Source organism: Maylandia zebra, linkage group LG7, assembly GCF_041146795.1.
Source record: "Maylandia zebra isolate NMK-2024a linkage group LG7, Mzebra_GT3a, whole genome shotgun sequence".
In the NCBI taxonomy this organism is placed as follows: Eukaryota; Metazoa; Chordata; class Actinopteri; order Cichliformes; family Cichlidae; genus Maylandia; species Maylandia zebra.
Window position 1 is genome coordinate 15,385,703 of NC_135173.1, and position 21,360 is coordinate 15,407,062.

General features: G+C 40.8%; 2 protein-coding genes and 1 long non-coding RNA gene across 4 annotated transcripts; 2 read left to right on the top strand and 1 right to left on the bottom strand.

The window, feature by feature from the left end:
* Positions 1–4: 4 nt before the first annotated feature.
* LOC143419365 (uncharacterized) lies at positions 5–1,758 on the top strand. The gene is made up of 3 exons (XR_013099330.1): positions 5–112; positions 1,295–1,418; positions 1,627–1,758. It is a non-coding gene; the product is annotated as an uncharacterized LOC143419365 (long non-coding RNA).
* On the bottom strand, positions 170–11,077 carry pidd1 (p53-induced death domain protein 1). Of its 2 annotated transcripts, XM_004552996.3 has the most exons (15): positions 9,828–11,077; positions 9,234–9,647; positions 8,970–9,122; positions 8,804–8,855; positions 8,484–8,685; positions 7,218–7,367; positions 6,932–7,105; positions 6,701–6,848; positions 6,478–6,613; positions 6,245–6,395; positions 5,961–6,084; positions 4,886–5,001; positions 2,866–2,973; positions 2,472–2,668; positions 170–1,415 (listed from the first exon to the last, which is right to left on the bottom strand). In XM_004552996.3, the coding sequence occupies exons 1-15, from the start codon at positions 10,402–10,404 to the stop codon at positions 1,181–1,183; spliced, it is 2,937 nt and encodes a 978-aa protein (XP_004553053.1). In that variant the 5' UTR covers positions 10,405–11,077; the 3' UTR covers positions 170–1,180. The 2 variants fall into 2 exon arrangements, with proteins under 2 accessions (XP_004553053.1, XP_076741953.1); XM_076885838.1 differs by lacking the exon at positions 9,828–11,077 and having other exon boundaries at positions 9,220–9,314.
* A 1,912-nt stretch (positions 11,078–12,989) lies between these two features.
* Positions 12,990–20,397, top strand: pnpla2 (patatin-like phospholipase domain containing 2). Its single transcript, XM_004552995.6, has 9 exons — positions 12,990–13,516; positions 14,164–14,396; positions 14,840–14,905; positions 15,731–15,940; positions 16,085–16,145; positions 16,520–16,723; positions 17,747–17,879; positions 18,174–18,296; positions 18,839–20,397. The coding sequence occupies exons 1-9, from the start codon at positions 13,330–13,332 to the stop codon at positions 19,158–19,160; spliced, it is 1,539 nt and encodes a 512-aa protein (XP_004553052.2). The 5' UTR covers positions 12,990–13,329; the 3' UTR covers positions 19,161–20,397.
* Positions 20,398–21,360: the final 963 nt, after the last annotated feature.

Consider the following 21,360-nt stretch of genomic DNA (forward strand, 5'->3'; position numbering starts at 1 on the left):
GGGAGTCGGCGTCATGGTGACGCTTCATCACATCACAGTGACCTTGAATACCGAAATAGAAAAAAAATGGCAGGAGCTGAAATATTGGGGCTGAGCGTGCGGCAATAAATGAGTGAGTCACGACCAAAGAAAGAAAAACAGCTGACAAGTACAAAAAATTATATCCCAGTTTTACTTATAAGACATATTAAAAAAGTGTACATTCATACATTACAAAGCTCTAACGTCCTCATATCATACTGAGATTGTGCTGCAGCTAAACTGATTATTCAGTGACCAAAGGCACACAAGGAGGAAATGTAATCAGCTGTAAAAATGGCTTATGTTTGCAGTTTTAGTGCAGTCCTGTAACATGCTCTCACAGGTCTCAGAGCTGTTTGCTGTCTGAACAGGTACCAGAAATTAAAAAAAAAACAACATTAATAGATCCAGTCATTGGTATATTTCAAAAATAATTATAGTTTGTTATTATAATTTGATTCTGAATCAAAAACATGAAATGCTCTTTCAAAATTATAGTGAAATTATGGTTTGAAATAATGAGATGTTTTTTTAAATGAATGAGACACATTTATAAAGTGCTAAAGAAAACAAATATATAAAAAGTTAAAGATTTGAGATATGGAGTCAAAAGTTTAAGATGATTTTGATCAGGACTGTCAAACATAAGGCCTAGGGGGCAAAATCTGCCCAGCAAAGACTCCAATCCAACCCGCTGGACAGCTTTGGAAAATGTTAAGGAGGTCATAAAATTATGACTTTTAACTGCATTTTATTACGTTTTGAGCATCTCTTCCTACTATTCCTAACACATGTTCCTTCATTTTACACCAAGGTAATAGATTCATTAAATAAAATAAATTAAATAATTAAATGACTTAAATGAAGATCAAAGTCGATTGTGCATGGCCATCAGGTACAATGAGCTCAACATCCCTGCTTTAGATGCTTACATACTTGGGGGGTTGGTTTGTTAAAAACAAGGTATAGGCCATTACACAGTAAATCCATTTTACCTGTTCCTCTGTTGAGCTTATGAAAGGTGCCACCAGCACATAGCCGGTTATCATGATTGTGCACTTCTGCAGTTGATGACAACAGAACAAGATAGTGGAGGCCCACGGTAAACAAGCAGGTCACTCAAGTGTAAGTCAGCCATCTGTGTCCAGCATGGGCTCATCTACTGCTGTTTTTCACCCAGAGAGGAGCTCTCTGCTTCCAGACCTACTCTCCTCAAAGACTCTGTGTACTTTCTCTTTCCTATGTTGACAATGTCCTCGATCTCTTCGGCCAGGTCTCTCCGGCCGCTCTCGATCATAGCAGCCACCAGCCGAGATACTGCCCCGGGTGCTTCGTTCTTCTGCGCCCGGGCCCAGTGAAACAGCATGTCCAGGACCAAGGCACCCAGATTGTCCCTGGTAGCGAAGGAAAACACACCACTGAAATATATGTTCAAATCCCACAGTAAACTCTCTAATCTCCTACTGTTATACCTGTTATATCTAACGCACATTAGTATTAAAATGTGAATAGATTCGTACATTAAAATCCTACACACAAATGCAAAAACACACACACACGCACACACACATACATATACATAATGCGTTTTTCTTCCACCTCCAGGATGAATCAATAGAGGGTTTCTGAACACGAGGAGAAGGGGGAGGGCCAGATGAGCATCAGCCTGTGTGTAATCTCCTGCAGTGTCCCAGATGGCTTCGTGATGGCAGTGCAGATTAAAACAATCAAAATTCACTAGCATGTCTCTCCCACTCCGGGAATTTTCCTCCTGTTACATACATCTCACGCCATCTTGTTCCTGGCAAAGCTTTGACTGTGCCATGATGTGTGATCACTCACTCAACAAATGTACTTTCCTCCTTTTCTTTTTTTTACCTCTCTCTTGGCTAAAAATGTAAATGACTTAGTTTGACATATTTATTTTTTATATGGCACCCATTACCAAATTATTCATATATTATTAACAAGAATTTGAGATAGATAGATAGATAGATAGATAGATAGATAGATAGATAGATAGATAGATAGATAGATAGATAGATAGATAGATAGATAGATAGATAGATAGATAGATAGATAGATAGATAGATAGATAGATAGATAGAGTAATGTTTTCACACACACTTCTTTTGCATAGAAAACTATCCACTCAGAACACATCACAGAGATTTCAGAATGAGGTTGCTTGGGTAACCCTCTAGTGAATTTCCTACTCTGTCATTCAGGGGTATTTTTGAGCACCACTGATTATCACTTCATTCACTCACCTAAAAGTTGAGAGTAGTTACTGACTTATTTGGAGGTTCATAAAACATAAAAAAATGTATTTGACATTACTGATTTAAAATCAACACCTTCAAGCTCGACTGAAATGTGCAGCTTCCACGTGGAAAAGCCAAATGTCTTCACTTAAGTAATTCTAAGTGAACATGATTGTTCAGTCCTACCTGTTCTTGTACTGGATGCGTTCCAGTTCTTGATAGCTCAAGCCCAGATTGAGGCCAATAACACGCCAGTCTTGTGCTATCTGAAGAGAGATGGACAGCAGGTTGGCTTCTGTCAGGTAGCCACTCTCAGGGTCACCCAGGTTCAGAGGAGGATACTCGACCTCCTCCATGATGAAAGTGTTCTCTGAGTTTAGAGCCTACAAGAACAATAAAGAAAGTGGTCCCTTTAGAGCATAGGGAGAAAGCCTCCTCTGAAATAATGCTTAGAAAACGTTTTTCTGTACTAACAAGAGTCTAGTTTAGAAACTAATAATAATGTATATAGACAGAACATTTTACATGCAATAACATCTTTTAAGATAAGAATAAAATAGGATCCATCTCTTCAACTGACAGGAAGTCTTAGAGGTAAAGTTGTAAGCCACTGGCTGTCGAGTCCTTTCCTCTTTCTGGCTACTTCCTCTGGCAGGTTGCTGGGAATCTCCCCTCTATAAAAGGACACCTGTAACAGAGGTGCAGAGCATATTATCAGTGTTGTCCAAAACCTGTTTAACCATAAAACACAGAAAGCACATTTACCTTTTTAAATGTGATTCATTATAATCAACAAGAACATTTATTAGGAATTAATCTCCTTTAGACACAAACTCCATTGGGCAAGAAGTATTATATATCAGGCCCTGAGAACAGTTTTATGTTGTTGGTCGCTCTGTGGTTCCTTGGAAAAACAGGCTGGATTACACTGTTTCCAGTTTAGAATAACAATTCCTTTAAATTGATAGCCCAGGGTCCACGGTTTATTGAGTTAAACCAAAATTGCCCTCAAATAATGGAGCAAGCACACCGCAGGGCAGCGAGGAAGAGTTTCTTTATTGCCACGCCGAAACTGATGCGATTCTTTATTATCATTGTGAAGTGGGTGAAGTGTGTAATTCTCTGTCTAACACGCTTGCAGTTCCAGACTGATGTTCGTTGGGTTGCCAGTAAAGATTGAGTAGGGTACTACGGCATTCCCATGTGAGCTCCACAGAGTAAAGCTGACGAGGACAGATCTTTGTCAATAAACCAGTTCTCCACATAGATGCCTCTGTTAAAAATGTTCTCTTATTCACCATGCGAGGAGCACAAGTCTTCTCCTTGGATATCTTACTCATAACAGACATTATCCAGACATATACAAGCACACAGGAAGCACCAGTGAGTTTACTAGAAGGAACTAAAACAGAAGGCTTTTTCCTTTTTATTCCCCTTTCCATAAAAACTGCACTACATCCATTAGGAAATAATGGGAGAGAGACCACCAATATCTAATATTCTAATGGTGAGCAATTGCAACAGAGAATTTCATTAGTTTTAAATCAACTGTTTTAGGTATCCTAGGAAGGTACAAGCTGTAAAAGAACCATTTTTAAAGAAAGTGTAGTCTTCTGACAAATCTCAGCTGTCAGGCTTAAAATTTGGATTTATAGGTCCACCTAAATAGGTACCTGGCACAAAGGACACACAGATAGATATCAGTGAAGCAAATCAGGCACACCTCACCTCCCACACACATTTGGGGATAACTACTTTCTTGCTATCTTTGGCTTCATGTTGCTCTAAAGAAAACATGTGAAAAGAGATTTATTATCTCTGAACTAAGCCATGGGACATCTGAGAAGTACTGAGAAGATGATATATGCCTCAAGAGAATGTGTATCTTTTTTAGTATTTACTTTACCTTCGTCTCCCCAAAGGTAAGGTCATTCAGCTGTCTACTTTTAACAGAGTGGGGTCTTCTGAGGCCATTCATAGAGAAATTATATCAATTCCCATGTGCTTCCACACATTTTTTTAAACCAACAGATTTAAAGGTATGTGGGGTCTATGTATGTAATGGTGTGCTATCTTAAAAATCCATACCTCACATTAAGTGTTCAGCTTTTGCTATAGACTAAAACTCTTGACCACAAGTTTTGATTCAATTCTGAGCTACCAGGACTGGACCTGCAGTGTTTTGAAAGGTGCAACTAATATTTTTTTCCAGCTCCAATGTAGCATACAGGAAAATGATGAGCTAAAATACAATAAAAAGAAACCACAGGACTGAATCAACACCACTAAGACAGGATCACAAAAATCACAGCAGTAAATATTATAGAATTGTTTTAACCTGTAAAATAGTGTAGGTCACATCTGGTCCCATCATGTAGAAATTGCTGCACAAGCATGTTAAAGGATAAAGTGCATGATGGCACTTTCACAGATGTGACCTTCAAGCTCATTTATACTGTGAAAAGTCCGTTTTTTTCTTATATACTATATTTGCATGCAAGCCTGTGAGTTTAAAAAAATGTGCTTTCCTAGTTAAATATAAAGCAGACAGTGTGTGCATGGTGGTGGTGGTGGTGGGGGGGTGGGGGTCTATGACTTACCTGCCCCCTCACTGGTCCCTTCTGACCCTGTGCTGAACAGATATACACTTCCTTCAGATTCTTCAGGCTGGAGTAAAACTCGAAACAGAGTCTTCCCCCCACACAGTCTGGTCTATCTGGAAAAAAACAGGGAAATATCAGTGTGAGACAAAAAGTTATGTCAGGCCAATCATTACACAACCGCACATCATAAGACCTCGGAAGAAAAGACAAACAAGCTAAAGTCCTTCTCCTGGCATTGATTAAATCCTTAAAAGAATCATCTGTATAGGTTTAAACACATATTTAATTTTTGTCCAAGAAGATAATTGATTCTCCTTTAAAATGACCTTTGTCCTGTTTATCGTGTGCAAATCTAGTAGTTAATTTTCAAATCGCGATTTCCAAAACACAGCGACATTGTATTCCTGGGGAAAAGTAACCTTTAAGTTAATGAAAATGTCATCACAAACAAAACATTTAAAAAGGTTTAGCGCTTTGGTGGTAAAAAATTTTTTACAGCAACAAAATAGGTTGTGTTATTTTGAGCCATGTTTTAACTGTTCCTCTTCTCCCCTTCTTTGCTCCTATGTGTCTGTTTCACTGTGACAAGCAGGGAGGGGAGCAGAGGAGAAGAATAAATGCACACAGAAGGTGAAACAGTGAACAGAGGACCTAACCCAAGCCCAAAACAAACTATGAAATATTGAGTCTGAAACCATTGCAACATAGAAATGAAGCTTTTTGATCTGATTACATAGTTATCTATGAATGTGCTGCAAATATTATGTAAAACTTGGTTGTGATTCCTATATCTGGCAACTTCACCCCACACGTGCTGAAGGACGACGGGATTTCTCCCTTAGATTGGTTACCCTGGCTGACAATACAGTTCAGAGGAGAAAATGCCATAATGGTATAGTCTGCTCTGTTCACTAATGATATAAAAACACCATCCATCCATCTTCTTCCACTTATCTGTATCAGGGTTGCCAGTTAAGCTCACTGTGTGAGCAGTGGCGACCATGTGATCAGTACAGTAGATTTGATAAAAACTCCAAATCAACCTCAAACAAGTTTCTCTAAGGCTTCATACCTGTGCTGATTTCTAAGCCTCTTTCAAAGCCAGCAAAGAACTGCTCTCCTTCCAGCAGGTCACACAGGTCTGAAGGCTGGGGTCCATCATATTGTTCTGTCAAAGACTGCATTCTGCTCTCTACCTGTGCAGGAAACACCACAACCATTGCTTAGCACCTGAGCATGCAGTTTACACCAGAAACAAATCAGTTCAAAGTCATACACTACCAAGGCTATGACACCACCCACAGTGGCTGACTCTGTGCACAGTGACAACACAGGAAAAAAAAAATCACCACAAACCTTGTTAGAAGGTAAGCACTGCAGCAGAACCTGTGAAGGATCAGTTTTCCTCTGGAGGACCAGGAACTGGACTTTGAACTGTTTTAACCTCTGGTAGATCTTCCTGACCGCCCCACTGACGCAGCGCTGTGTAGTATACCAGAGCCAGTACCTGTAGTGGTACACACATTATAATCCTACACTGTAAATTACATTTCAAAAGTGCTTTATGGTGATATAGAGCTGACCCTTACCAGGAGAAATGCGTAATGTAGAAAATGGCATACAAATGGGTAACATAGAGAGAGACTTGTGCTGTGATGTCAGTCCAGGTTTGGGCAGTGGGATCTCCATGGAGCAGATGCAAACAGGACATATCAACTGTATGGCCTGCAAAGAAAGGGAGAAAAACATTAATATACACTAATTTAATGTGTTATTACACACATGTGTGAGCATCAGGAGGGCCTAATGTACCGGTGACACCAGATGGCAGGGGAATCTGAACTTTGATTGGCTGTAGAAAATGCATGCTGGGAGTCTGGGAGAGACAAAGCAGGGGGCTGACTCTGGCCTGAGGATCACCGCACAGCGCCTGCACGTCTGACATAGACACCTGCAACACCTGCAAATCAGGAAACACCAAAGTCTTGCAGACCAGACAAGAACAGTGATGTCAATCATGTGTAGGTACTGCTGCTAGCTGACCTGTAAAGTGATGGTGCGAGTCTCCACTGTGGAATCCGGAGGAAAGTGAAGCTTTACTCCAGGATCAGCACTTGACACCAGTAAGCCTCCGGCTGGTGTGACAGAGCAGCTGTCCTTTACTGGGCGAGACACGGCCATAAACCAAGAAAAGTGGTTCACTGAGCAGCATGCCAGCTAAAGGTACAAAAAGAAGCCAGTTTCACCACTAATATAGTAATACTGTTTGTCCAAGACAAAAAAATAATTGTAATAATATCCATTTGCAGTAGCATGTTTTATGGGTTACCCTGGCTGGACGTCCCCCAGGGCGACTGCTATGGCTCTCACTTCCTCTCCTTAGCTCAGTGGGCAAAGTACTCCATGACTGTCCATCAAACGTCCGCACCACCACCTCCTTTCTTTTCGTCCGGTGATATGGCACACATACCTCAACAGGCTGTAAGCATTTTAGAGGTGAGATGCATTTATCTCATGCAAGTGCAAGAAAGAAACAGATAGGAAATAGCAAATATTTGATGGAAACCACTCAAGTTACTAGTCACATTCACACATTCATACAGTGCTTTATTTTGTGCATTTTAAGCCCATTATCTACCTCACATCCACACCTATGGCACCTGCTAACCTAACGTGCAAACAAACATAGAGAAATGGCCCAGGGTTTGATACATACATTCACCAGCCACTTCATTAGGTACACCTGCTCAATCCCTTACTGATATCAGAGGCCAGAGGAGAACAGCCACACTCCTTTGAGCTGATATGAAGGAAACAGTAATTCAAATATCTACTCATTACAACCAAGTATGCAGAAGAACATCTCTGAATGAACAACACATTAAACCTTGAAGCAGATGGTTAGCAGCAGTGGAAGACCACATCGGGTGCCACACCTCACAGCTAAGAACAGGAAACTGAGAATACAACTGGAAAAACATTGCCTGGTCTGATGAGTTTTTTGGGAAGTCTTTTCTTGGTAAACTTTGGGCATCTTACTACCAAGTAAGCATCATTTGAACACCACAGCCTACATAAGTCTTACTGCTGACTAATCTCTTTATGAACACAGTGTACCAATTTTCTGATTCCTGCTTCCAGCAACTGGTTTCTTGGATATGACAAAGAACTCACTGTACTCAAATGGCCTCCACAGTCACCAGATCTAAATCCAGTAGAGCATCTTTAGGATGTGGTGGAGCGGGAGATTCGAATCATCGATGTGCAGCCAACAAATCTGCAGCAACTGTGTGATGCTATTGTGTCAATTTGTACCAAAATGTATAACACTGTGCTGAATGTATGCCATGAAGAATTAAGGCAGGGGGTCAAACCTGGTACTAACAAGGTGAAACGAATAAAGTGGCTGATGACTGTATAACTAATATTACAAAAGAACTAGGTTGGTCATGTTTACCCGAGTGCGTAAATAACTAAGGTTCTAAACAAATATGTAAACAGAGGTAAAGTTCGGTTTCTCCACAGCCGCAAATCACAAACTACCAAATCATGATAACTAAATAGTTATGGAGTGTTCCTATACGCTTTAAAATACCTTTAAAAATGTGACTCCATGAGGACGAAGTTCCAGCGGATGACTAAGAAGGATCTCATGCTCCTCCAGCTGTACCCACTTTCGCTGTGGCCTCTTCTCGGCCCAGGCCAGTTTTGTGGCTGTCACTATGCATCCTGGGGGGAACACCAGCTCAGCCCCCCCTGGGAGGAACACGTGACACCCGGCAGACGAAATGCAGAAACTAAAGAGCAAAAGGAGCATCAAACCTTTTTTTTTTTAAATATAGCTTGTATCAATTTAACTAACGGTATTATTTCAAAGAATGAGAAAATATGAGCCTGCTATGAGTGACACTGTACCTGTGCTGATTAAACCCAATGTGCAGTTCTGGGAGTTTTGTTTCTGCTTCATCTGGTGAGAATAAAACACAGTTAATATGCTAAAAACAAAGTTCAGCACTGCATGTTCAGGATCAAAATACATTGAGCTCTAATCGATTTTAAGCTCCTGTTTTTCTCTGTTCACCAGGTGTAGGAGAGAGAGGAGGAGGAGTTGGAGGTCGTCCCAGGGGATTGTCACGGACGTCTATTTTAAGCAGAGGCAGTTTGTTCAGACAGAGTGGGATCAGACGGAGGTCATTGCTGTAGATGACAAGTTCCCTGAGTGAAAGGAGAGAACCTGGGCAACAAAAAAAAGACAATGTTACTCTTTTTGAATTGCTCCGGAACCAATTTATCTTACATTAAGTGATTTTTCACTAGACACACCCACTCACCCATATGCCCTTACCCATGCTCTCTGGTAGCTGCTTTAGCTTGTTCTGGGACAATTCCAGCTTAACAAGCTCCTCCAGTGAACCAATTTCGTCAGGTAGCTCCTGGAGGAGGTTATTTGACACATCCAGAGTCTGTAGTGCTTTCAGTTGACCCAGACCCGGGGGGAGAGACACCAGCTCATTCCCCAGGAGGGAGAGGTAGGTGAGGGAGGAAAGCTGGCTTATATCAGAGGGCAAAGCCGAGAGGTGGTTGTGACAGAGGAGCAACGAGGACAACATGGAAAGGCTAAGCAGACAGGATGGTAAACAGGAGAGCTGGTTGAAGGAGAGATCCAGGTGCACCAGATGGGAAAGTAAGGAAACAGATGCTGGTAAGGTGGTGAGGAGGCCAGGCAGGGGGTCACCCCTTGAGTCATGTAAACAGTGTCCTTTAGTTAGAAAGAAAAATGCAATTAGAGCAAAAGAAAAAGACAGAGAATCACAGAAGAATTATCATTCTATGACACAGTATTACATAGTTTAACTTAACTAAAGGCAACAACTAAAATGCAATGAAACAAGTATGGTGACAAGCAGATGACACTGAAATAAATTTATGAAAAAAGTACCCCGAATAGCCAGTGATCGTAGCTTTGTCAGATGGGACAGGACATCCAGTGCACCATCCAGCCCTGCTTTTTCCTCAGAGCCCAGCCTCAGGTACTGAAGGCCCTTCAGCTGCCCCGGGATGGACTCCCAAAGGAGGGGCAATGCAGCTGCACCTCCCCGGTACACATCCAGGGTCAATCTTGTATCAGTCAACACAGCTGAAAGCTCCACGGAAGGAGGCAAGGGTGGAGACAAGGACAAGGGAGAAGAAGATGAGGAGGAAAAGTCGGTGTGACGGCTGGAGGAGTATGAGCAGGAGGGAAGGGTGGATATGGAGGGAGCACAGGTATCCATAAGGCTGATGGGAGACACAGAGGGGGGATCAACAACATCTCCCTGCTCTCCAAACATAGTGGGGCCAGCCATCCTCTCCTGTTCCTGATTCAAAAGTCCCCAGATTCCGTGGGCCAAAATTTCTGCAACTCCACCTGAAAGGCTGCATGCAGGTGTAACCTCCACCTCTCCGTCTTCCGTGCTGGCTGCATGGCATCCACAATCTTCATCGGGAGGCGCGTCGTCTTCGCTGCCTCTGTCCATTGAACACACAGTCTGTTAGCTGACTTGCCCCTCGCCCAGTACTTTCCTGAGAATTTCTCCCCGCATAACATTTGTTATGTACAGGTCATGTCATTACACCCAGACGGAGCTAAGAGGCTCCCATGAGAAGGGACGAACAGTTTATGTGTGGCACAAGTTCTGAATTAGTTTAATCTAACCACTACGAAGCTAAACGTTATTAGTTATGGCCATAGCTATAATTAAGAACAAAAATGCTAATTAAAAAATATCCGCTTACTACGGTGGAGCTCTTAGTATTCGCTTTAATTAACCAGAGCTGTGTACGACTTAATGCAACGTTATTAGATTACTAACGTGTAACAAAGGAGTCTGGTTTCTTAACTCTTTATCGCTACTTCCGGAAACCAGATTGTTTTTTAAAAAGAGGGCTCTGCGTCACTGTTGTTCGTTTGTTTTGTTCACAAGATCTAGCGACGGAAGATAGGAGGAGTCAAATCGACATTTTCCGTTTAATTCTAGAAGCCCGCCCCTTCGGTAGCTCTTGTGTATCACAACGAGCGCCTTGATGGTGGCGCCGCCAAAGTTTCAGCAGAGAGCGGGACTGTCGTTTTAGCAACGTGTGCAGTGATGTTAGTCCCCCTTTGTCCAGCGGGCGGCGCTGTTGAGATCATTTTATTGCTGTAGGCGTTAGTGTGATGATGTCCACCCATAAACACTATTTTCAGATGTTTCATGCTATGAACAATTTTAAACGCGAACGTAATGATACGATTAATGAAATAATTGTAAAATTATTTTTTTAAATTGGTAAAATTACCAGTGACTGTGGAGGTAATTTGAGTACAGTGAACTCATTGTCATGTTTAAGAAACCCGTTTGAGATGATTTGAGCTTTGTGGCATGGTGTGTTATCCTGCTGAAAGATTCCATCAGCAGGCTGTGGTGTTTAAATGATGCTCAGTTGGTAGTAAGGAGCCCAAAGTGTCCTAAGACAAAATCCCATACAACTTTACACCACCACTAGCCTGAATCTTTGATACCTCCAATGGATCCAAGCGTTCTTGTATTTTTCAGAGATGCTCGTATATATACCTTAGCTTAAGTATTTGAGCTATTTTTGCCTTCATATCAGATCAAAGTGGTATGGCCATTCTTTCTTGACCTCTGGTATCAAAATGACATTTTCACCCAGATCACTGGATATTTTCTTATTTTCAGACTATTCTCTGTAAGCCCCAGGATGGCCTGTGGAAAAAACCCAGCAGATCAACAGTTTCTGAATTACTCAGGCATGCCTGTCTGGCCCCAACAACCGTGCGCTTTTGAAGTTATTTAAATCACCTTTATTCCTAATTCTCATGCTTGGTTTGAAGAGCATGTTGTCTTGACCATGTATACATGCCTAATGCATTGAGTTCCTGATTTAATATTTCCATTAACTTACAGTTAACATATTCATATAAATTATACACATACCAAAATTGTTACTTTTAACTTACTGACAAATGTTACTTAAAAGTAATATTTTCAGTCTGCAGTTATTCTGGCATACACAAAACAGCCATAACATATGATATTTAATATATATGTATGTTTATAAATAAATATTTTTTTTATATAGAAAATAGCTCTAGAAGACCTTTAGCTTCTATACTGTCATCATTCGTCCTCAAACGTGCTACTTGTTTTTAACTGTGTTGTCCATTTGTTCAGTGATAAGTCCAGAAATCAATATGTCGATGAGGAAATTATGTCAAAAGGTCATAGTGGAAAATTTGCTTTAAAGTGTAAAAGTATTTGTTTGACTAAGATAAATTATGCCGAAGGTCAAAGGTGGTAGAGTCAGAGTGATCAGAACATAATACTCGGTCAGAAAAAAGTGTCACCTCCTGTATTCTTTTGTTGTTGTTTTTTAGTGGCTTTCTTATGGAAGAAATATGGTGCCCCGAACAGAATCTGAATCAGTTCCCACAGCAGTGACTATTTGCAATCTATTTCTGTGAAGTGTTGCAGAAAAACATTTCAGTGTTATTGCTGGGTGTACTTTAGGCGCAAGAGATTTGGGACTTCATTACTGTATGTTGCGAAACCCTACTACCATTTCAACTTGTACCAATGTTTACTATTTTGTGGCGATACGCGCGGGAGGTATGTGTGTGTGTGTGTGTGTGTGTGTGTGTGTGTGTGTGTGTGTGTGTGTGTGTGTGTATGGGTGGTGGTGGTGGTGGTGGTGGTGAGGGGGGGGGGGGGGGGGGGGGGGGATAATCTGGTTTATTTTGCCAATATTGCATAACAGGAAATCAATACACCTTCCGAGCGATAACACCAATCGTTGAAGAAAATCCTCATAGTTGTCAGGACATGTTTTCCTGACAACGAAAAAACATAAACAGATAGACAAATATAGAAAGGACAAAACAAAACGCCTTGCTCCGTCTGGGGACGAACTTTTGACAGCTGTCAGAGAAGACGCGTGTGACCGCTCTGTGACTTTCCGGGTGTTTCAACAACGCAGAGTGTGATTGGTCGCTTTAGTATCTTTCTCGATTGTGATTGGTGAACTAGAATTTGCGGTGTCGTTGATGATTGGCCAGCCGGGTTCGCTCTACGCCCTCCTCACGCCAGTACTTCATGAAATCACAACAAGTCCCCGTGGTCTACTGCGTCGGTATATTAACCAGTCCAGGGCTGCTTGTAATTACAGCTTTCTTACTTTTTACCGTGAAGGCATTTTTAAACAGTCTGACTGTTTCGGCGCTACCTGCAACGGAAAATCTGACTTAGGCTTAACCAAAACAGGAGACCGACATTAAGTTATGAACAGGCTCTAGAAGCAGACTGTTAGCAAGTTTTTATAAGTTGGTATCTGCGTAAACTCAGTCGTATCGTGTTCCAGCGACCTTAGCCCCACTGGAGTCCACAGCTGTGGACCGCCCTGGCAGGATGTTTCCACTGGACTCCCCGTGGAACATCTCTTTCGCCGGCTGCGGCTTCCTTGGTATCTACCACATTGGCGTGGCTAGCTGCCTGCAGGAGCAGGCTCCCTTTCTGGTCCAGAACGCCCGGCACATATACGGTGCATCTGCTGGAGCTCTCACCGCCACTGCTCTGGTCACTGGAGTATGTCTCGGCAAGTATCTTTTGGGTCTTAGATTACTAAGCTCGAGTACTATGTAGGAGTTATTGCATGTAACTATGCGTTATAGCTTGAAATGAGCGGGATAAGAAAATGATGTAGCATGAAATTGAAACAGAGTGGCATTGAGGCCATCCTCACGCTCATCAGCTCAGTGGTGCAACTCAAAAGTGATAACCATCTTCTGAGGAAGAGAGGATGTTTTGTAACAGGATTGTCATCAATCTTCTAATTCTTGCTTTAAATGTATCGCCTGTTACCCGAGCAAGTCCCCTTATCTGATGCTGTGCATGTAAAAACCGATTGTGAATGTATTTGTGTCTATTTTGTTGTATACTACACGACCTTCCCAAGTACTATGAATGTAATATTGGAGTATTGCTAAAATTTGGCATGCTTTTAATTATATATATATATATATATATATATATATATATATATATATATATATATATATATATATATATATATATATATATGTATGTGTGTGTGTGTGTGTGTGTGTGTGTGTGTGCGTGTGTGTGTGTGTGTGTTACACTGATGTCCATTAACCTGTCTCGCTGCAACAAAAGCACCAAAACTTTCTGTCATAAAGTGCACAACAGTTCCCAGACGCCAATGTCTGTTTCCCTGTTTCACAGGAGAGGCTGGTGCAAGCATCATTGAGGTTGCCAAAGACGCGAGAAAGCGGTTCCTCGGGCCGATGCATCCTTCCTTTAACCTGGTGAAGATCGTGCGACACATGCTGCGACGCACTCTGCCAGCTGATTGCCACCATCGAGCCAGTGGGAGGCTGGGAATCTCTCTCACCCGAGTTACAGATGGAGAAAACGTCCTGGTGACCCAGTTCAACAACAAGGAGGAAGTGGTGCAGGTATGCAGTGTTAATACTTTGATCAGCAGGCTTGCTGCAACATAATATTCATCTCCACTGCAGCTCCTTTGTTATTGAGGCAAAACAAATGATATGCAGATGCTACATTGGACTATGACACACAATGTTTTCACCATTTTCTGATATGTTGTGCTTGAATTGTTGTGTAGGTTGTTATATTGTAATAATAAAAGTTACAAGCTGCAGCCCTAGTTTTTAAAAAAAAAATTCAGTTAATGTTATTATAAAATATCCTTTAAGACCAGAAAAACAATAATAATAATTTCTGATATCACAGCGTTTATGTGCTGAGAGTATTATTTAGCTGCAGTCTGCTTGATTTGATTTAAATCAATCAGAAAATCTCCAGCAGTCAAAGAACTGTATTTCCTTTTACAATTATTAATCAGACGTTGTTTCTTATTATTTCTTTTCCAAATCAGGCGTGTGTCTGCAGTGCCTACATCCCAGTGTACTGTGGCATCATTCCTCCCACACTGCAAGGAGTAGTAAGTAAATGTACTCTTATCTGGCACCTGTGCACCTTTCTTTTAATCTCACGTTCCTGCTTTTGGAATATTTAATTAAATCTTTCCCTAAGAAGATATTAAATGTTGGAATATAGAAGCACAGCATGTTTAAAACATGTCATGGCGAGTCCGTTTTGCTGCTTTGCTTGAATTACACATCGTGTTTCCTTCTATTGTGCTTTGCTGTGACTTTTGGCAGTTTTTCTTCTTTCTGTAAGTGCTCCTGTCAGGGGCCTCCCTTCCCTGAGAATGTGTTTGCTCTGAATGGCATGTGCTTGGAAACAATGATTATAAAATTCCTGCAGAGTTAGTGTTTGTCGCAGATCTCACACTAAAGGGGGAAGTTTTGCTGGCCATGTTTCTAGAACAAAGGTTTTTTTTCTGGGAAACATCATTGAGCAATACCAGCATTCCCAACTGCTCGCCGTGGCCTTTGTGATGGTTTGTTTGGAGCTCACGTGCTCTTGTTTGTATGCAGAGCTTGTGACCAAAATTAGAGAGTAGCAGAGCCAAATATGATGGTGCAGACACAGGCTTTGAAAGTTAGTCCGTTCTAACTCTCTTAACCCTCAGTGGCTCAAGTTCAGATGGCTGATGTCATCCACATCTTATCTGTTGACACAGTGTGAAACCTCTGCCATGCCTCCACTTCAATAAAAACACAGATTAGTCAATACACGGGATTTTATGTCATTGCTATCATCATCCTGTTTAGGAAATGCTGTAAGGACACGAGTCCTTTAAAGTCAATCACGTGTTACTTTCTGTAGATTTTCTGATGTTTTTTTTTCTTTATTCGTGTAGCGATACGTTGATGGAGGAATCTCAGACAACCTCCCTCAGTACGAGCTAAAAAACACCATCACCGTGTCCCCGTTCTCAGGAGAGAGCGACATCTGCCCCCGAGACACCTCGACCAACATGCACGAGCTTCGCTTCACCAACACAAGCATCAAGTTCACTCTCAAAAACCTCTACAGAGTCTCCAGAGCACTTTTTCCTCCAGATCCAATGGTATGTAGCTTGATTACAGCCTTCCGGATCTATGCACATAGAGATACACACACAGCTGCCGACAAATTGATTGGCTCAGTGAGTGAACTCAGTGGACCTCTCTGACTCATGTGAGATAACTCTATGTGTTTGTTTTGAGTGCAGGTAATGAAGGCCATGTGTAAACAGGGATACACGGACGCGCTGCATTTTTTAAAGAGAAATGGTAAGGGTTGTTGATCTGCCAACTTACTTCAAAGCTTCTTCTGATTGGTACTGACAAGTCGAATCGATCTTTTGTCCCCTGGCTCTGAGATATGTACAAACATTATCAGCCAGATATACTATCACTGCTTGTGCTTCCGATGACTATGTGATCAAATCAATAGACTGATTTTTCCTGTGATTTGGCGTCTCTTAGCCGTTATCGTTAGTCGTTAGCTTTATGTAACTCAAAGCATGAGTTTACTAAGGTGACACTTAGCAACACAAGTATTTTAAACATTATGAACTCGTTAAGTTATTTATTTTATTAAGAAATGACTCTGACAGATGGTCCCAGATTAAATGAGTTACTCTGGTATTTTCTCTTCTTTTCAGGATTGCTTAATCTCCACCGAATTTATACAGACAGATCACTACTAACTAACAAAGAAGAAAATGAGGAAGTCAGTGAAGAGGAGGACGCAAATAAAAGTGAAGACAAAGAAAAGTCCCAGGTGGAAGAGACAGCATTGGAGGTTTATGCCTGCGCCTCTTTCGACGAGCAGATCATTGAGTACCTTCCTCCCGCTCTGCACAAAGGTAACATGATGCCGAAGGTACAGACTGAGTTGAAAAGTTGGTACACTGTGACAAAGCAAGAAATGGAACCTTTTAGTGTAAACTGAAAGCAGCATCTGCCTGGGTAGTGGATAAATATATCTAGAGATTAAAAACAATTTAAAACTCCTTTAATAATCTTTAAAATATTTGTCACTGTGAACAATAATGCAAGGACTTAATGTTTAAAATGTTAAGCAATGTTGCTTTTTTGTTCCATTTCTCCCAGTTTCAAACAAAGTTTTTAGCATCTTGCACAGTTGGTTCATATTAAAACTCTCTTTAGGAGAAATCACAGCTTGTAAGCCTTTATGTAGCCAGCTGAGTTTTTCGATCCTTGTGAAGCCTTGTAAATCTAACTAAAGTCCTGAGACCTTTGTAAACATTTTGCCTGCTACTCTTTTTCCAGAAAAGAGGCAGCAATGGCCAAGATCTTTATGTTTTTGTGACTAGACGTCTTGTGTCATATCTCAGGAATACCTGGAGTGAATTCTTTAAATTGAACTTATGGAGGAACTCTCTGTGTTTAAATGTCACTGTGACCTCACAACAAACATTTGGGTTTTTTGGGTTTTTTTGTTAATGAAGAATTCGTACAACATTTATACAAATGTCTAAAATGATAAAATTGCTAAAGGTCAAATCAGGGCAGACTTGGATATGAACTGCACCTCTAACCCATGGGTAAAGGCATAAAACTGAGAGGTGATTATTCTAGTGCCAGTTGTTTTATAAAACCCTTATCTTAGTTTAAAATTAAAAAGAGCATGGTTCATCTTTTGGAAATCAGCAAATTTTCTGCTAACTATAATAGTCACAGCACAAATTCAGAGTAAAAGTGCTCAAACCTTTACATCACTGCAAGTCCTGTGGGAAAATAAAGTACACAATCTTCCCTGTACCGAAAAAAATCGATTTGATATGTCATAAGATAGAACTTGTGTACAGTTTCTTTGTAGTTTTGCACAGAGGAGGGTAATTCTGTCTCTCTGCCTCCCTCTGCAGCTCTGGTCGAGGCCTGCATGGAGAGGAGGAGCCTGGCGCAGTCGCTAAGCAACCTGCTTCCTGTCAGGATGGCCACAGCCATGATGCTTCCCTACACTCTCACCCTGGAGTCTGCTATGTCCTTGACTCTCAGGTGCTATAGGACTTCATTACGTCTGTCTGTTTGTACATGTAGTCCCTTTTATTGAACTAATTACCTTTAAACTGTATTTCACTTAGAGTGCATACAGTGAAAATCGATCTTAGCACCATTTTACTATTACTGCAATATTTATAGTATTATTTAAGTTGGTTCAGTCAGTTACTGCTCTTACTGTCTGGGAGCAACTGTAACCTTATAATTTCCTCAGGGATTAATAAAGTATTCTGATTTTGATTCTGGCGACTATGTCCTCTGGTGACTAATAATCGTTTGTCCCTTGTGTAGACTTTTGGAGTGGCTGCCAGATGTACAGGAAGATGTGGTGTGGATTCAAGAACAGTTATTGAAAATCCTACAGTGTTTTCTTCGCCAGACCTCCAGAAGCTTGTCCCGCAGTGTATCTGCCAGGTAGGTTTAGCCCTGCAGTTACACAAAGCTTTGACTTACTGTTTCTGCCATCCATTTATGCCACATATTTACAACGCCTGTCATTATGATGCCATGTTGATAAACCCCAAAACTGGATCTGCTTCATACAGTGAATGAACAGGGCTGAATTTCAACTGGGTTAAACCTACAGTAACTGGTTATGTGATCCTGTTGGGGGCAGCAGAAACAAGTAGCGACTAAAAATCCCTGTTCTGTCTGATAAATTGACCGTGTTGACACATCCAGCAGTTACAGAGCAACAGTATCATTTGGTTGCTGTAGCTACCTGCCGTGTAGTTCACAGAAGATGATCTACAGTGAGGTTTTAGGATCTATATGATAATTTGAAAGTGAAGCAGAGCCGCTAACTGCAGATTCCCTCTCCTCGTTCACACATCTGCATTTGATTCGTTGTCATAAAAATGTTTTTTTTTGTATCTAAACCTGATTTAATAACACAAAATCACACAGTTACAGCTTACTCCATATTCATGCTGGTAAATACTTCTCATGAATACTAGGTTGTTCTGCCAACTGGAGCTGCACCACTACAAGTCCATCCCATCCCACTTCAGCTCCCCAAGCCTGTTTCCCACTTGGGTGAACGGGAGGAGCTCTTCAGTCCAGGATGTCTTCATGCGTCTGGAAAACTACAAGAGGCAGCTGCTTTCAGATGTGCTCTGTATCAACATGGATCTGCAAGGCTCCTTCAAAACTGGAATGATGTCACCAGATAACAGCTCTGCTACTGACCTTTCCTCTGACCTTTCCTCTGAAGGTCTCACAATGCACACAGGTTGTCTTAATCTTCCAAATGATGCTAACTCTGGAAACTACCAGTAGCTGCTAAGAGTGCTGATAGAGAGAACATCAAATCAGATTTAAAGATCTGTCTTCTTCCTCATGTTAAGGTATTTTCGGCTGAAAGAAGATCTTTCTAATATGATCGTCCCCATTTTCTAATGGTTGGAAATTTTAATTGTTTCACATATTTACACTTAACTTTGTATTAAATGCCTTTGGACCAGTGCATGACGCTGAACTGAGGTTTTTGCTCAACTATTGTAAGGCCATACACACATCATGATTGTATGTCTATAGAAGTGCATTTAAACTTAGCACATGTGCTCAGTCATGTACAGACTTGAATTACAGGATGTTGGAAACAAAGAATGAGCACTTGAGGTTGCACGGTTAAAATAGGTGTGTGTTTATGTTTTTGGTGGAGTGCTGACCAGTAGTTAATCAGAGTTTTCCTTCTGTATCCAGTCATGAGCTTTAAGTAACTTTTGCTACACAGAGGGCAAAACGACTGATGAACCAGTCTGTTTAGTACACGTACCTACTCCATTTATGTGATGCAAGTGTCAATGCATAGTGTGAAAGACAACACTTTATGTTTCTTGGTTCATTTTAATGGCAATGCCTTATGTATTAACAATTATTTATATGAAAAATACAAAAGTGCTTTACTTTTTCCAAATCACGTATATATTTTTTGATCATCTTGATTTATTTAGATGTAAGTTGAAGCTTTTTATAAATGATTTTAAATATTTAGCATTGAATGTTGACAGATTTGATTTGTTGCTACATGTTTAGTGCATAAATCAAAAATGTGATTTTTTTTTTTATGAAGTCCCATTAATCTGACTGTGCCTTTTGTTCGTAGGTTACAACCTACTTGTTAAAATTCTTCTTGCACTGTGTGCTGCATCTTTAACTGTGTGATCTACTCCCATGCTGTGCCTTAACCTTCAATGAAATAATTGCAAAATGAGTGCCAAATGATGTAAAACAAAAAAATGTTTCAGAGAAAAATATAATAATGGATACTTTATTGATCCCCATGGGGAAATTACTTGTTTTTCTCTGCATTTGACCCATTCACTCAGTGAAGCAGTGGGCAGCCCACTAAGCAGTGTGTAGGGACGGTACCTTGCTCAGGGGTACCTCAGGGTAGCCGTTAAGTGGATTCGAACCGCCGACCTTCCGATCATGGGGCGACCACTTTACCTACTGAGCTATCCCTGCCCCAGGGATGTATGTTTGTTATTGTGAAATAAAGTGATGATCAATATTTGTGTCTTCATATTCCTCTTCTCACATTAGCCTGTAAACCTGTAGCTGACAATGAAAAGAAGAAAAACGTAACACATGCCAGGCAGTGACCAAATAATGACTCAGGGATCATGGCAGACTTTGAAAAATATCGCAGTGAAATGAACAAGGACAAAATAACACAGCAGGATACAGTTGGACAGCAACTAAAAGGGTAACATAAATAGTGTCCTAACATGGACAATGCCATGTTAGGACAAAAGAAAAGCTGCCACAATTTCCCTGTTTGCTAGTAGCTATTGAGAAACTCAAGCAAATTCACTCCAACATCAGACTGTGAAGTGCTCAGAGAAACTATGAAAAACTAAGAGCTACATCTCAGACTAGACAGACCTCAGTTAGCATGTTAAATGTTTAAGTTCATGAGAGAACAATTAAAAAAGACTAAATAAGTATGACGTGTTTTCTCAGGAGAAATGCTCTTCTCTCTAAAAGGACCATGACATTTGTATCTGAAAAAAAAAAGCCAAGACTTATAAGACAATCTCAGATTAGATCAGGAGTGGAGTGGTGATGATTTGGGTTTGTTTTACAGCCACAGAATCTGTGCAGCTTACAGTCTAGTCTGTGACTGTGTCTGTGGTAAGAGACTGAAAATGCCATACAGAAAACAATTAATCCAAGTGATATATATTGTATCCTCTGGACAGATAATATATTACATATGCAAACAAAATACATTCTTGTTAGTATCAAGAATATATATTTTACTTTTTATCCCCCTTTTCCATTATATTTGCATGAAAGTGCATGACTCTTGAGTTCTTCTTGAGTTACTAACATAACACAGCAGTGCATTCACTTATTCAGTCACTTTAATTCTAAAACTGTGTATATACTGTATATTCTGTGTATTTATCAACTCATTCTTATTGCCTGTTTATGCCCTGTCCTTATCTTTAACGTCATGCTGCTCTGTTGT